The sequence below is a fragment of the Oncorhynchus nerka genome, linkage group LG12 (assembly GCF_034236695.1).
Source record: "Oncorhynchus nerka isolate Pitt River linkage group LG12, Oner_Uvic_2.0, whole genome shotgun sequence".
Taxonomy (NCBI): domain Eukaryota; kingdom Metazoa; phylum Chordata; class Actinopteri; order Salmoniformes; family Salmonidae; genus Oncorhynchus; species Oncorhynchus nerka.
Genome location: NC_088407.1, coordinates 60,715,456 through 60,730,080, shown reverse-complemented (window position 1 = coordinate 60,730,080; position 14,625 = coordinate 60,715,456). Strand labels below are relative to the sequence as shown.

The window sequence follows — 14,625 nt, the reverse complement described above, 5'->3', positions numbered from 1 at the left end:
AACATGATTGGGAACCATACCAGGCCAACATAGAAATAAAAAAAACTAGACTACACACCCTAGTCACACCCTGACCTAACCAAAATAGAGAATAAAAAGGATCTTTAAGGTCAGGGCGTGACAGAAAAACATTTAAAAAAAAACATTTATGCAAATGTATTAAAATAATTAAATATTATAATTAAAATTATTAATAATTATTATTACAATTATTAATTATTATTATTACAATTATTATAATTAAAATAAATTATGAATAAATAATTATGTACTTAGGTATTTAGACCCTTTGCTTTGAGACTCGAAATTGAGCTCAGGTGCATCCTGTTTCCACTGATCATTTTTGAGATGTTTCTACAACTTGATTGGGGTCCACCTGTGGTAAATTCAATTGATTGGACATGATTTGGTAAGGCACACACCTATCTATATAAGGTCCCACAGTTGACAGTGCATGTCAGAGAAAAAACCAAGCCATGAGGTTGAAGGAATTGTCCGTAGAGACAATTGTCCGATACAGGATTGTGTCAAGGCACAGATCTGGGGAAGGGTACCAAAAAATGTCTGCAGCATTGAAGGTCCCCAAGAACACAGTGGCCTCCATCATTCTTAAATGGAAGAAGTTTGGAACCACCAAGACTCTTCCTAGAGCTGGACACCCAGCCAAACTGAGCAATCGGGAGAGAAGGGCCTTGGTCAGGAAGGTGACCAAGAACCCAATGGTCACTCTGACAGACCTCCAGAGCTCCTCTGTGGAGATGGGAGAAACTTCCAGAAGGACAATCATCTCTGCAGCACTCCACCAATCATGCCTTTATGGTAGAGTGGCCAGACGGAAGCCACGCCTCAGTAAAAGGCACATGACAGCCAGCTTGGAGTTTTCCAAAAGGCACCTAAAGGACTCTCAGACCATGAAAAACACATGACAGCCCCCTTGAGAAGAATGGGAGAAACTCACCAAATACAGTTGTGCCAAGCTTGTAGCGTCATACCCAAGAAGACTCGAGGCTGTAATCAATGCCATAGGTGCTTAAACAAAGTACTGAGTAAAGGGTCTGAACTCTTATGTGAATGTGATATTTCAGTTTATTTATTTTTAAGAAATTTGCAAAAATATTTAAAAAACAATTTTTGCTTTGTCGTTAGATTGATAAGGAACCATTTGTTTTAATCCATTTTAGAAGGGGTCTGAATACTATCCTGACACTACTGTTCAAAAGTTTTTGGTTCACTTAGAAATGTCCTTGTTTTTGAAAGAAAAGCAACATTCTTTTGTCCATTAAAACAACTTCAAATTGATGTTCTGCCTTCTATGCAGAGTTGCAAAGAAAAAGCCATATCTCAAACTGGCCAATAAAAGATTAAGATGGGCAAAACAACACAGACACTGGACAGAGGAACTCTGCCTAGAAGGCCAGCATCCCGGAGTCGCCTCTTCACTGTTGATGTTGAGCCTGGTGTTTTGCGGATACTATTTAATGAAGCTTCCAGTTGAGGACTTGTGAGGCATCTGTTTCTCTAATGTACTTGTCCTCTTGCTCAGTTGTGCACCGGGGCCTCCCACTCCTCTTTCTATTTTGGCTAGAGCCAGTATGTGCTGTTCTGTGAAGGGAGTAGTACACAGCGTTGTACGAGATCTTCAGTTTTTGGTAATTTCTTAGCCTTCATTTCTCAGAACAAGAATAAACTGACGAGTTTCAGAAGAAAGTTATTTGTTTCTGGCCATTTTGAGCCTGTAATCGAACCCACAAATGCTGATGCTCCAGATACTCAACTAGTCTAAAGAAAGACAGTTTTATTGCTTCTTTAATCAGAACAACAGTTTTCAGCTGTGCTAACATCATAGCAAAATGGCTTTCTAATTATCAATTAGCCTTTTAAAATGATGCACTTGGATTAGCTAACACAACATGCCATTTGAAAACAGGAGTGATGGTTGCTGATAATGGGCCTCTGTACGCCTATGTAGATAATCCATTCAAAATCAGCCGTTTCCAGCTACAGTAGTCATTTACAACATTAACAATGTCTACACTATATTTCTGATCAAATTGATGTTATTTTAATGGACAAAAAATAAATGTGCTTTTCTTTCAAAAACAAGGACATGGTAACAGAATGATGCTGACAAATAATTAACACAGAACATTTTGCACAAACACAATTACTTGAACATTGCAGATGGAACGTTTGGTGACAGGACGACGGCACAAACAGCACAATCCATCATTCTGTTATGCATCTGAACTGTTCTTCACGTATATGTTTTTGGACACATTTTCTGTGGAAATTGTTTAATGTCGTCCTTGTGCATGGAGTTGCATAGTTTGTTTAACTTTGCAATCATTGTGTTTCGATTGACATACATTTTTAAAGTAAAAGAGTCCGAGTCTAAGCATCATTCTGTTACTGTGGAATTGCCCATATGAGATGTTTGAACTGAGTTCACAAAGTAAAGCTCATGAACGTGATTAATGCACAGAGTCTTGCATGGAGACTCGGAGTGTATGCTTCCATCGCATGACAAGTTCCAATAATGCCCACGTTTATGCACTTCTCAGATGACTGGCTCTGGATTCTCTTAAGATTGGTCCTCAGCCTCAGTCATAATTAAGCACAACAATGACCCTGCCAGGAATGTTTCCCATTTCTATTAGTGTTTCAAAGAAAATTCGTATTTTATTATTCCCCAATGCAATAATTAAACCACATATTTGTGAAATGGACGGAATGTGAGGCAATTAGTTTTAATGATGTGCAAGACAAATCTGCACGACAGCAATTACTGCGACAAAGTGTTCACCAGCCAGGCAGCCAGACAGGCAGGCCAGCCCCATGCAGCAGGCCGGACCCAGAGAAGAGAGAAAGATAGTGACACTGCACCAGGCCAGACCCAGGGAAGAGAGACAGACAGTGACACTGCAGCAGTCAGGCTTGTGTGGAGCTCTAGTCAGAGTCAAAAGGACCAGGGTCAGTGTCCACTGCCCAGCCAAGTCCATTGTCAATGGAACGCATGTTTGGTGCCACATTGCGTCACTTTAATGACTGCTATTGGGCGACAGAGCTGAAGAGGGTCACATATTCAGGGTCACATACACAGACTGACATGTACCAACCATACAGCCTGATGATTAGGCCATTTTCTAGGCCAGTTGCACAAATTGATAAGTGAGTATATGTAATTGTTTCAATTTAGATGGTACGGTGTCAATAATTGGGAGGGGTGGGGTGGGGAGTGGGAGCCACTCATTTACTGAACTCTCCCTCATAATGTCAACAGACTCTTTGATCCTCAAAGTCTTCCCCAAACCCTTGTAATCTTTGAGGTTGAACAAGGCTGTGGCACCAGGCCAGCCTCAAGTCTAGTTAGTGGATGATATATTTAACTCCCTGCCAAGTAGAGACCAGGCAATTCTTATGTTATCCTATGGTGGAAACTGGAAAACTCGGATCACATACCAAGTTATATGAGTCCACACTCCACAAGCACATTTCCCTGACTGTGTACACTTCATCAGACAGGGGTGTATTCCCCCCTAAGCAGTTAAAACTAAATGCTCTAGCGAATTTGTTGGGTTTAAATAGAATAGACTTAACAATAAACCACAGGAATTTGGTCAAAGGACTATTATTTAATTTAGCGTTTGTTCCCCTTTGCCATTAAGTTGCAATGATTGACTGTAATGCATACTCTCTCAATTAACACATGTACATCATATTGTAAGAAAGTTGTGGTGCTGAATTCAAAACCATGTGGTGCTAGTTTGCTGCCTTTTCATGGCAATTTTATGTCTACTGTTAGGATACAATTAGAGAGAGCGAGAGAACAAGAGACTGAAGCCAAGCTGTTAGCTACACAGTAGAATAATTATGTTCCTCGGTGTGGCAGCCAAGGACTCAGTCTTCCTCATGCCATAGAGGACACGTAGGAGGTCCATTCTCCTCTCACATCAGACAAACTGGTCCCTGTGTCTGAACAATAACAGGAAGCCTACAGCAGGTAGACCATGCAGCCCTTAGCTACCAGCTCTCTTCACAGTGCCAGAAACAGTGGAAGCCTTCCTGCCTGCGATCTGTCAGTGTCCACGGCATCTGTGTCAATAGCATTCCACCACTGTTGACGGAGCACTGCTGTTTGCTTTAGCCACCAGAGAGTAGCGACCTGATTTAGTGTTTGAGGACAATGTCATAAATTCTGCAGTGCCATCCAGTACATACATTTGTGTCACAAGATGGAGTGGTTGTTTGCTTTGAATCGCATGCCACAGGCCTTTGAATAGTGTTCACGTAGCTGGAGTGAGGTGCAGGGAGGGGCCAGGGTTGGCCGTGTGCGGAATGTTTTGCCATGACCATAAAATTACCTCAACACTCACTGTATTTTCAGACAATTGATAAATATTGTTTATACATCAATCTTTGACCAGACAAGGAAAACAGATTGGTTTGTTTTTCAAATCTAGGAATATCTGCGAGCACGAGCCATGCCATATATGAAAGGTGAGGCATTTACAGTCAGACTCAAGTTAGGCTCCAAGTCGGCCTGTGGAATCTAGTTTCCCATTCGCTCATTTTTTTATGTGCTTCATTTATGACCCTTTTAAGCTGTTTGTCTTTATAATGGCAATGACACACATTCGATTTGGAATCAGTAATGAAACTGCTGAGCATTGGAACGCCAGTAGCATTAAGCACCACCAAGGAGCTGAAGTAAAAAATTGGAGAAATCGGACAAGGGTTAAATGTAAGCGATCACATACATTTAGACTAAACAAGGCTGTTATGGGCTCAGGTGAAATTGAACATGACATTCCCTCCAGGCTCTGTACTATAAGGAAAAGCAAGGGCAGACACACACAACTAATCGCCCCCTTGATTGAATCACTTAAAGTCAATCTGGGCCAATGCTGAGATAATGTAGGCCATGTCTGGATCTGCTCCTTTATGTGAAAGACCACATGTTCTAACATGACACCGCTAATGATCTCCCCCCGCAGCCGACTGCCAGCCCCCCTGCCATAACCGCGGCTCCTGCAGTAGGCCCCACACATGTGTGTGCCGCTCGGGGTTCCAGGGGGCCCGCTGCGAGGAGGCAGCACCAGAGCAGGTGTACATCCACACCGGAGGGTCCCTGAGGCGCATCCAGCCAGGCACTAACCCCTTCCAGAGAGAGCAGCCCAGGAGGAGACCTACAGAGAGGCAGGCCATAGACAACCCCAGCCCCAGGGCCCAGACAATCAGACCTGATACCACCAGACAGCCTCTTCAACCTGTGTAAGTCCACCGCTGCACTGTACCCACTTCCTGCTGGAGTATTTACTCACTGACCTTTACACACTGACCTAATTTAGCTCTGTTTAGCTATAGGAACTATGTGTTTTCCCAACAGAAGCAAGGAAAGAAATGTAAATGATCTTTTGATTGCTTGTGTTCAACATGCTTTATGCTTTAAACATACTTTAAGAGGGAAGGAAAGGGGGATACCTAGTCCGTTGTACAGCGGAATGCCTTCAACTTAAATATAGGAGCTCAGTAGACACTGAATATGGAATACTGGACTTACAGAAGTTTCAGTATTTGATCAGATGCATACATTCTGGATCTGTAACACACTAAATAGTGGGGTGACAGTAAAATATTCTTGGTTTCCAATCCAAGAGTACAGTAGGCCTTTGAAGTGTAATCAAAACTGATTTTCTGGCGCTAGACCACTGACATCTGAGATTTTTGTAATATAATCGCTGAGTTCAGAAGAGGATTTAAACCTCCGATGCCATTTCTTTTGATCTATGATGGCAGTCTGACATGTGGGCATGGCAGCCCTGCGGCTTTATGAAATGCTTTTGGCCCAGTGTCATGGCACACTGATATACATCTTCATTTGAACATGGAATTCGTTTCACAGTCAAACTTGGACTCAAGTGTAGATTCTGCTGTTTATTCGGGGGGGGGGGGGGGCGGTTTAAGCTCATGTAAAAAGGAGTTATCCCTCTAAGCTCCTCATTTCTACAATAAGAAGAGAAAATTATAATTTCGCATCTATTGAAAATCAGCCTTAGTCTTACAGGAGCAGGCAGAGGAAGGAGAAAAGCACTGTACTGTTACACACCACCGTGAGTTGAACTACTACAACAGTCACCTGGACAGTGTGAGAAGCAAGTGCAATGGTATGCTTTATGTTGTGTATGTACGACATACGGCGTGTGCAAAACAGAAGTGCTTTATCCTGGTATGCACTATGATGTGTGTTTGTCATTGGGTCGAATCATAGCAGATGAGCTGGTCCATATGTTAAATGTTTCATGCTTCATTCTTAATTCTCTGTAGAGCCAGAGCTAAACAACCTAGCAGGACTTTCCTTCTACGCCATTAAAAGAGCTGCTCCATATTAACTCCACAGGGGGTTAAGAAGCCATGGTTGAAGAACATGAAGTTCAACATGAACTTCACGTGAAGTTCAACAAGTGTGAAGGAAAACAATGTCTGATTTGCCACATAGGATTGCCACAGTAACGCTTGCCATTTGCTGTGAAGATAGAAACCAGATTTGAAAGAATAATGTATTTTCTTTGGGGTTGTGTAACATTATAAAAATGTCAATTTGTTAATTGGACTAGACTAACAATGACTACCGATGCACATAGCGTGACAACTGGTCCGACTAGGTCATCTCACTAAACATTCAGCTATTCTCCAAAGACCATTAATCAGACCAGAGAATGGCATCAGACTTTTGGCTTCGACAGCATTCTATTTGTCTCGCAATCATTCTGGAAATGATACTTGTGCATTTCTGCTAAAAAAATGATTGTATTTTTTTCTCCACTGTTTGCTTAAGTACGTTGTTAAGCTTGGAGGTCACTGCCAAATCTTCTGATTATGGTCGTGTTATGGTTTGAACCGTATTTCCGACTGAGGGTGTTGAAAGGTGATGCTTGTTTGTGTCTATGACTGTGCAGGCCGATTTTTTTGTTATGCATGGGAAAAGTTTATCTTGTCAAATGCTTCTCTGCCTTGGATGAGAGCCCAATGGTTTTCTAATCCTCCTGCAGTTGTATTAAGTGCCATAATTTGTTTGAGCACTGAGGTCACCCTTCGTTTTCAGCCAAAGTGTCATCTGGGTAATATCGTTCTCTGAAATCTCTGCAGTGTATTCGATTACAGTTGACATTTATGGTCCAGTACGATCTAATTGCGAGAACTGAGAGTGCCTTTTACAGTTATGTCACATTGTATTTCTGTTGGTGTTATGGAATTACACTGGCAAAACCACTCTGATGCATGTAGTAGCTTGAAGTAACCCAAGTCAATGTGTTGGCAGATGTTTTCCCGAAAACAGTTTTTAAATTCTTTTCCCTTGCATTGTTTCTTAGTCACGATAAATCTTTAGTTTGTAATCAATACAAGGCATGTGTCAGAAGTGCACAGTTGCTATGCATATGGTTGCTTTGATATTGACTTAGGGGACATATTTGCAACCTGAGTCACAGATCTGGGACAAATAAGAGAGCAAAGCTGCATATTTGACATTACAAGAGGCAGACACCATTACTGAGTCACACACAACCTGGCGATGAGCAGCTTGATCTCGCGTGTCTCTAATGGAGCTGACTAACACATCGCAGCAGGTGTTGTTCATCTGAAGATGAGCCATTTCCTACTCCACAACACAAGCCTGGCCAGAGCCTGTCCAACCATTCAAATGAACGCTTGTGGATGAGTTGGCAAACACAGACGTTTAGATAAAATGGGGTTGTGAAGCCAGAAACAGGCCCAAACTATGAGAAGTATAGAAAACAGTGAGTGTGTGGACATTTGGAAAAGATTATTCACATAACCCAGTCAGGGAGTGGCAGGCTCACGTGTCTGTATTTTCAGGCTACTAGAGTACTTCTTCTCAGAAGATGTTTGTGTAATGTACTGTATGTGTGGGTCCTGTTCTAGTGAGCACCATTCTCAATTCAGGCCCTGTTGTAACCCAGAGGTGGAAAAAGTTCACCCCTGGAGCAGTAGTGGACCCAGGTCTTTGTCTCAGATATCAGGTTTTGGTTGTGCTGTGGCCAGAGGCGCGGGAGCAATGTGAGGTCAGTGAGAGAGTGCAGAGCGGTGCCAAGCCCAAATTAACGGGTGAGGAGAGCTGCCTCGGCACAGATTAGAACATCCTGCTGTTTTTACCCCTGTCCTCTTCTCCGGCCGGGGAGAAAGGGCCACTCTCAACAACAACCGCCGCAGACCCCTGCCTCTGCCTCCGCTGCCTCTACTCTCCTGCCTCCAGCCTGTCCAGGCCTTTCCTGTTCTCCCTAAGAGGGAAGGTGTGAGGTATGTCTCCGTCTGGGAAACAGGTTTGGGTCGTTACGCCAGTAGCACCTTGTTACTGACTTTACCTCTATTGCCTGTTGGGTCGCGCCAAGAAAACAGGCATTATGCAGCAGCTCCAAGCAGAGCTGGGCTTAAGATGGGCCAAGTTGGCCGGCAGTGATAAGCGCATGAGGGGTCGTCTGGCCGGCCAACGTGGAGCGGTCTGGGAGTCCAGACAGCCTGCTCTCCCGACCCGCCAGTTAACCTCCCTCGGTAATGAAATCACCCTGTGTGCACTGTGTCCGCAGCAGATGGGAAATGAATACTGTCTGCCGTATTTTGTGAAGTGGTTTGTCAACACTTGGGAATATCGGGACGGTCTGTAAGACATGGACGGTCTGTAAGACATGGACGTCTGTAAGACATAGACGGTCTGTAAGACATGGACGGTCTGTAAGACATGGACGGTCTGTAAGGCATGGACGGTCTGTAAGACATGGACGGTCTCTAAGACAAGGACAGTCTGTAAGACATGGACGGTCTGTAAGACATTCCAGTAAAACAGGTGTAGACTTTTGCTGTGTTTAACTCAGTTTACAGTAGGCCTGTGCAGAGTACTCTGAGGCCAAACACAGACCGTTTAGATTATTCACAGTAAAGAAAGTGTGTTCATAATGTTTGTAGCTAAAATCATAAATCGGGATCATGCAAACTTACTGTGTCCACTTTGACCATACTCCCACTCTAGTCCCCTACTCTCCCACTGTCCTCCCCTACACTTCCACTGTCCTACCCTACACTCCCTCTGTCCTCCCCTACACTCCCACTATCCTCCCCTACACTCCCACTGTCCTCCCCTACACTCCCACTGTCCTCCCCTACAATGCCACTGCCCTCTCCTACACTCCCACGGTCCTCCCCTACACTTCCACTGTCCTACATTACACTCCCACTGTCCTCCCCTACACTTCCACTGTCCTACCCTACACTCCCTCTGTCCCCCCCACCCTACTCCCCTACACTCCCACCTACTCCCCTTTATTCCGACCCGTCACCTATAGTGAACTGTGTGGACCTCCCAGGGTCTGGCCAGGTCTAACGGCAGGCTAGAGATTGCCAGGTCTCTGGGCCACACTTCAGAATGAGTACATCCTTACGTGGCTGCCAAATAAATAATCCATTCTCCCCCCATGCCGTCCCTCGTCCGCCCTGTTCGTCACCCCTGCAGTGGGATTCGACAGAGGTTCAGCGTAACACAGGCTTTCCTGTGGGGGGCTTTGCTCAGCTTAAGTAGTGAAACGTCCTTCCCTGCCAGCATGATATCCTGGTGGTCACAGCCAGTCTGTCAGCCCGTTTTATGAGGGTCAAGGCCAGCCTTGAACCACTCCAGTCCGAATGGGTGGATCGGTGATACAGCTGGATCAGTGATACAGTATGGCATGGAGGACACAGTCACTGCCTCCCCTGGGTTCTTCCTCTCTCCCGTCCCTCTCTCCTTCTCTGACATCAGGTCTCCACAGGAAACGGGGCCAGGCCAGGGGCAGGGCAGAGCAGGATGTGCAGTCATCTTTCCAAAGGTGATTTCTCTCTGTGAGAGAAGAGGAGAGAGGAGGAACCTGGATTGTACTGTAGGACTCTGCACAGCAACAACTTCCCATCTAATGGTCTCTACACTTGTGCTAGCTTATCTGGACTAATAGAAATTGATATGCTAACTGCAGGTTGCATTGTTGTAGCAGGTACTGTATTGCTTTCTCAGCCAAAGCTTCATGATCATTTACTCCACAAACACAATGGTGACCTTGCTGTGAGTCCATGCAAAGCTGTTTCACTTAAAGCTCCCGAACAGTCAAAATCATGTTTTTCATGAACTTGGATGATATTTGTATGAAACCAGATCCAAGTACAATTGATTATACTTGTCCCCTCCTCCATGACAATACACTTGGATTCAGGAGGTCGGGATTAACGCAGGATTATTCAGGTCTTTTTGTGACAGCACAAAATGCCTCTCATTTTGACTGCAGCACGGCAGCAAATATAATAAGAGGTTTCCCCTATTCATCTAAGGCAAAGATACTTCTAGGTTTCAGCTTTCATCTGTGTCTGGCGTTAGCTAGTAACTGGCTAGCTAGGTCTTCAGCATGGATCAAAAGGGTTGGCCATTACATCAAGACACATGCCAAACGGGAGGTTCATGCAAACTTCTTCACATCATTGACAGTCATGATATATGGACATTGTCTGGCATTCAATATATATATTTATTGAAATGTACCCAGACCTCACCCTGTAAAGTTTCAACTGAAATTCTCCAAGATGAACCAGCTAGCTAGCTTGTGCTGGATTTTAAAAAAAAGTTCCTATTTAAAAAAAAATACAAACATACACATACGAACAACAACTTACAAACATCAACTACATCTCCTCTGCCCAGACCAAAATTCTCACACCTCCATCCCTAGTGCTTGCATTGTTTGCCACATGTCCTTAAATTGTACCAATTTGATTTTCTCGGTCGCCCATGCTATTTCAATATTTCAATAATAAATCATTTGATTTTCCCATTGTGTTAATGATGGCGGATGAATTGATTTCCAAGTTTTTAATATAATTTTTTTTTTCAAGATGAGTGATGAGAAGATAATCATCCATGTAACTGCTCTCGTCTGTTGAATGAAGAGTGGACCAAGACGCAGCGTGGAAAGTGTTCATGATTTTAATATTCAAAAAACACTCAAACAAAATAACAAACGTGAAAACGAAAGCTCAAAGTTCTCTCAGGCACAGACACTAAACAGAAAACAAGATCCCACAAAACCCAAAAGGAAAATGACAACTTATATGTGATCCCCAATCAGAGACAACGATAGACAGCTGCCTCTGATTGGAAATCACACACGGCCAAAAACAAAGAAATAGAAAACATAGACTTTCCCACCTGAGTCACACCCTGACCTAACCAAACATAGAGAATAAAAATGATCTCTAAGGTCAGGGCCTGACAATCCAGCCCAACAGGTCTCACTACACTCACATATGCCATGTCCCCCCCCAAAGGTGTGGACTCCGGCCGCAAACATGAACCTATAGGGGAGGGTCCAGGTGGGCATCTACTCACGGTCGGGGCTCCGGTGCGGGACGCAGACCCCGCTCCGCTTGAGGCTCCCCCCACTTCGGTGGCGCCTCTGGTGCTGGGATCGTCACCTGGGCCTCCGGACCGTAGATCGTTGCTGCAGACCCCGGACCGGGAACCGTCGCTGCAGGCTCCGGACCGGGAACCGTCGCTGCAGGCTCCAGACCGGGGACCGTCGCTGGAGGCTCCGGCCCGGGGATCTTCGCTGGAGGCTTCGTGCCACGGATCATCGCTGAAGGCTTTGTACCATTGATCATCACTGGAGGCTTTGGGCCATGGATCATCACTGGAGGCTTCGTACGTGGAGCCGGAACTGGTCTCACCGGACTGAGGAGACGTACTGGAAGCCTGGTACGTGGAACTGCCACTACACGTCCTGGCTGGATAACCACTTTAGCTCGGTGAGTGTGGAGAGCTGGCACAGGACGCACTGGGCTATGAAGGCTCACTGGAGGGATAGTGCGTAGAGCCGGATATACTGGGCCGTGGAGTTGCAGTGGAGGTCTGGAGCGAAGAGCTGGCACAACGCGTCCTGGCTGAATACCCCCTGTAGCACGGCAAGTGCGGGGAGCTGGAACAGGCCACACTGGGTTGTGCTGGCGAACTGGGGATACCGTGCGTAGAACTGGCGCAGGATATCCTGGGCCGAAGAGACGCACCGGAGACCAGGAGTGCTGAGCCAGCACAATCCGTCCTAGCTGAATGCCCACTCTAGCACGGCAACTGCCGGGAACTGGAACAGAGCACACTGGGCTGTGAATGCGCACTGGAGACACCGTGCGCATCCCCGCAGACACCGTGCGCATCCCCGCATCTCCCCGTGCGCCCTCCCCCCATTTTTGTTGGAACTGTCTCTCGGGCTTCCGTCGTTGTCTTAACTCCTCGTATCGTCGCCGTTCCTCACTCGCTGCCTCCGCCTGCTTCCATGGAAGTGTCTTGTCCCCTGCCATTACCTCCTCCCAGGTCCAGGATGTCCTCCACTCCCTTTTCTCCCAGGCCCAGGATCCCTGCTCCTCCTGGCCACGCTGCTTGGTCCTTTGGTGGTGGGATCTTCTGTAACGGCTCTCGTTTGTTGAATGAAGAGTGGACCAAGACACAGCGTGGAAAGTGTTCATGATTTTAATATTCAAAAAACACTCAAACAAAATAACAAACATGAACTTCCAATTTAGTCCCAAATAAATAATGAAACATGTTGAATATGGTTTAAATAATGCAAAAACAAAGTGTTGGAGAAGAAAGTAAAAGTGCAATATGTGCCATGTAAAAAAGCTAATGTTTAAGTTCCTTGCTCAGAACATGAGAACATATGAAAGCTGGTGGTTCCTTTTAACATGAGTCTTCAATATTCCCACTGTTGGAATTAATGCTTACGAGCCTGCTGCCTACCACCGCTCAGTCAGACTGCTCTATCAAATCATAGACTTAATTATAATATAATAACACAGAGAAATACGAGCCTTAGGTCATTAATATGGTCAAATCCAGAAACTATCATTTCAAAAACAAAACGTTTATTCTTTCAGTGAAATACGGAACCGTTCCATATTTTATCTAATGGGTGGCATCCAAGTCTAAATATTGCTGTTACATTGCACAACCTTTAATGTTATGTCATAATTATGTAAAATGTAGGCAAATTAATTACGGTCTTTGTTAGTAAGAAATGGTCTTCACACAGTTCGCAACGAGTCAGGCGGCCCAAACTGCTGCATATACCCTGACTCTGCTTGCACAGAACACAAGAGAAGTGACACAATTTCCCTGTTAAGATTGATTGTTTTTTATTACATAAGTTTAATTCTAGCTAGCACCTTACCTTGGCTCCTTGCTGCACTCGCATAACAGGTAGTCAGCCTGCCACGCAGTCTCCTCGTGGAGTGCAATGTAATCGGCCATAATCGGTGTCCAAAAATGCTGATTACCGATTGTTATGAAAACTTGAAATCGGCCCTAATTAATCAGCCATTACGATTAATCGGTCGACCTCTAATCTCATACATCGCTGTGTACTACTCCCTTCACAGAACAGTGCAAACTGTCTCTAACCAGAATAGAAAGAGGAGTGGGAGGCCCCGGTGCACAACTGAGCAAGAGGACAAGGACATTAGAGTGCCTATTTTGAGAAACAGCCTCACAAGTCCTGGCAACTGGCATCTTCATTAAAGTAACCGCAAAACACCAGTCTCAATGTCAACAGTGAAGAGGTGTTCATTTTACCATGAAGGCCTGATTCACGCAGTCTCCTCTGAACAGTTGATGTTGAGATGTGTCTGTTACTTGAACTCTGTGAAGCATTTATTTGGGCTGCAATCTGAGGTGCAGTTAACGCTAATGAACTTATCCTCTGCAGCAGAGGTAACTCTGGGTCTTCCATTCCTGTGGCGGTCCCCAAGTTTCATCAAGGCGCTTGATGGTTTTTGCGACTGCACTTGTAGAAACTTTCAAAGTTCTTGACATTTTACGTGACCTTCATGTCTTAAAGTAATGATGGACTGTCGTTTCTCTTTGCTTATTTGAGCTGTTCTTGACTTGGTCTTTTACCAAATAGGATTATCTTCTGTATACCAACCCTACCTTGTCACAACACAACTGATTGGCTCAAGCACATTAAGATGGAAAGAAATTCCACAAATTTGCTTTTAACAAGGGAAACTTGTTAATTAAAATGCATTCCAGGTAACTACCTCATGAAGCGGATTGAGAGAATGCTAAGAGTGTGCAAAGCTGTCATCAAGTTAAAGGGTGGCTACTTTGAAGAATCTCAAATTCCCATTCATTTCTGCTGATCCTCTCAAGCTCTGTCAGGTTGGATGGGGAGCGTCGCTGCACAGCTATTTTCAGGTCTCACCAGGGGTGTTAGATCAGGCTCTGGCTGGGCCACTCAAGGACATTCAGAGACTTGTCCCTAAGCCATTGTCTTGGCTGTGTGATCAGGGTTGGTGTCCTGTTGGAAGGTGAACCTTCACCCCAGTCTGAGGTCCTGAGCACTCTGGAGAAGGTTCTCATCAAAGATCTCTCTGTACTGTGCTCCGTTCATATTTCCCTTGCTCCCAGTTCCTGCCGCTGAAAAACATCCCCACAGCATGATGCTGCCACCCCCATGCTTCACTGTAGGGATGATATTGGCTAGGTGATGACTGGCGCCTAGTTTCCTCCAGACGTGACGCTTGGCATTCAGGCCAAAGAGTTCA

The 14,625-nt window shown here is 44.9% G+C and overlaps 1 protein-coding gene across 1 annotated transcript in view; it reads left to right on the top strand.

The window, feature by feature from the left end:
* The window catches only part of LOC115138494 (latent-transforming growth factor beta-binding protein 2-like), a 146,409-nt gene that overhangs the window by 26,824 nt on the left and 104,960 nt on the right, over window positions 1–14,625 (top strand). The window contains exon 3 of the mRNA XM_029675385.2: window positions 4,995–5,271. Within this exon, the coding sequence (XP_029531245.2) occupies window positions 4,995–5,271 (277 nt within the window). The remainder of the gene's footprint in view (window positions 1–4,994; window positions 5,272–14,625) is intronic.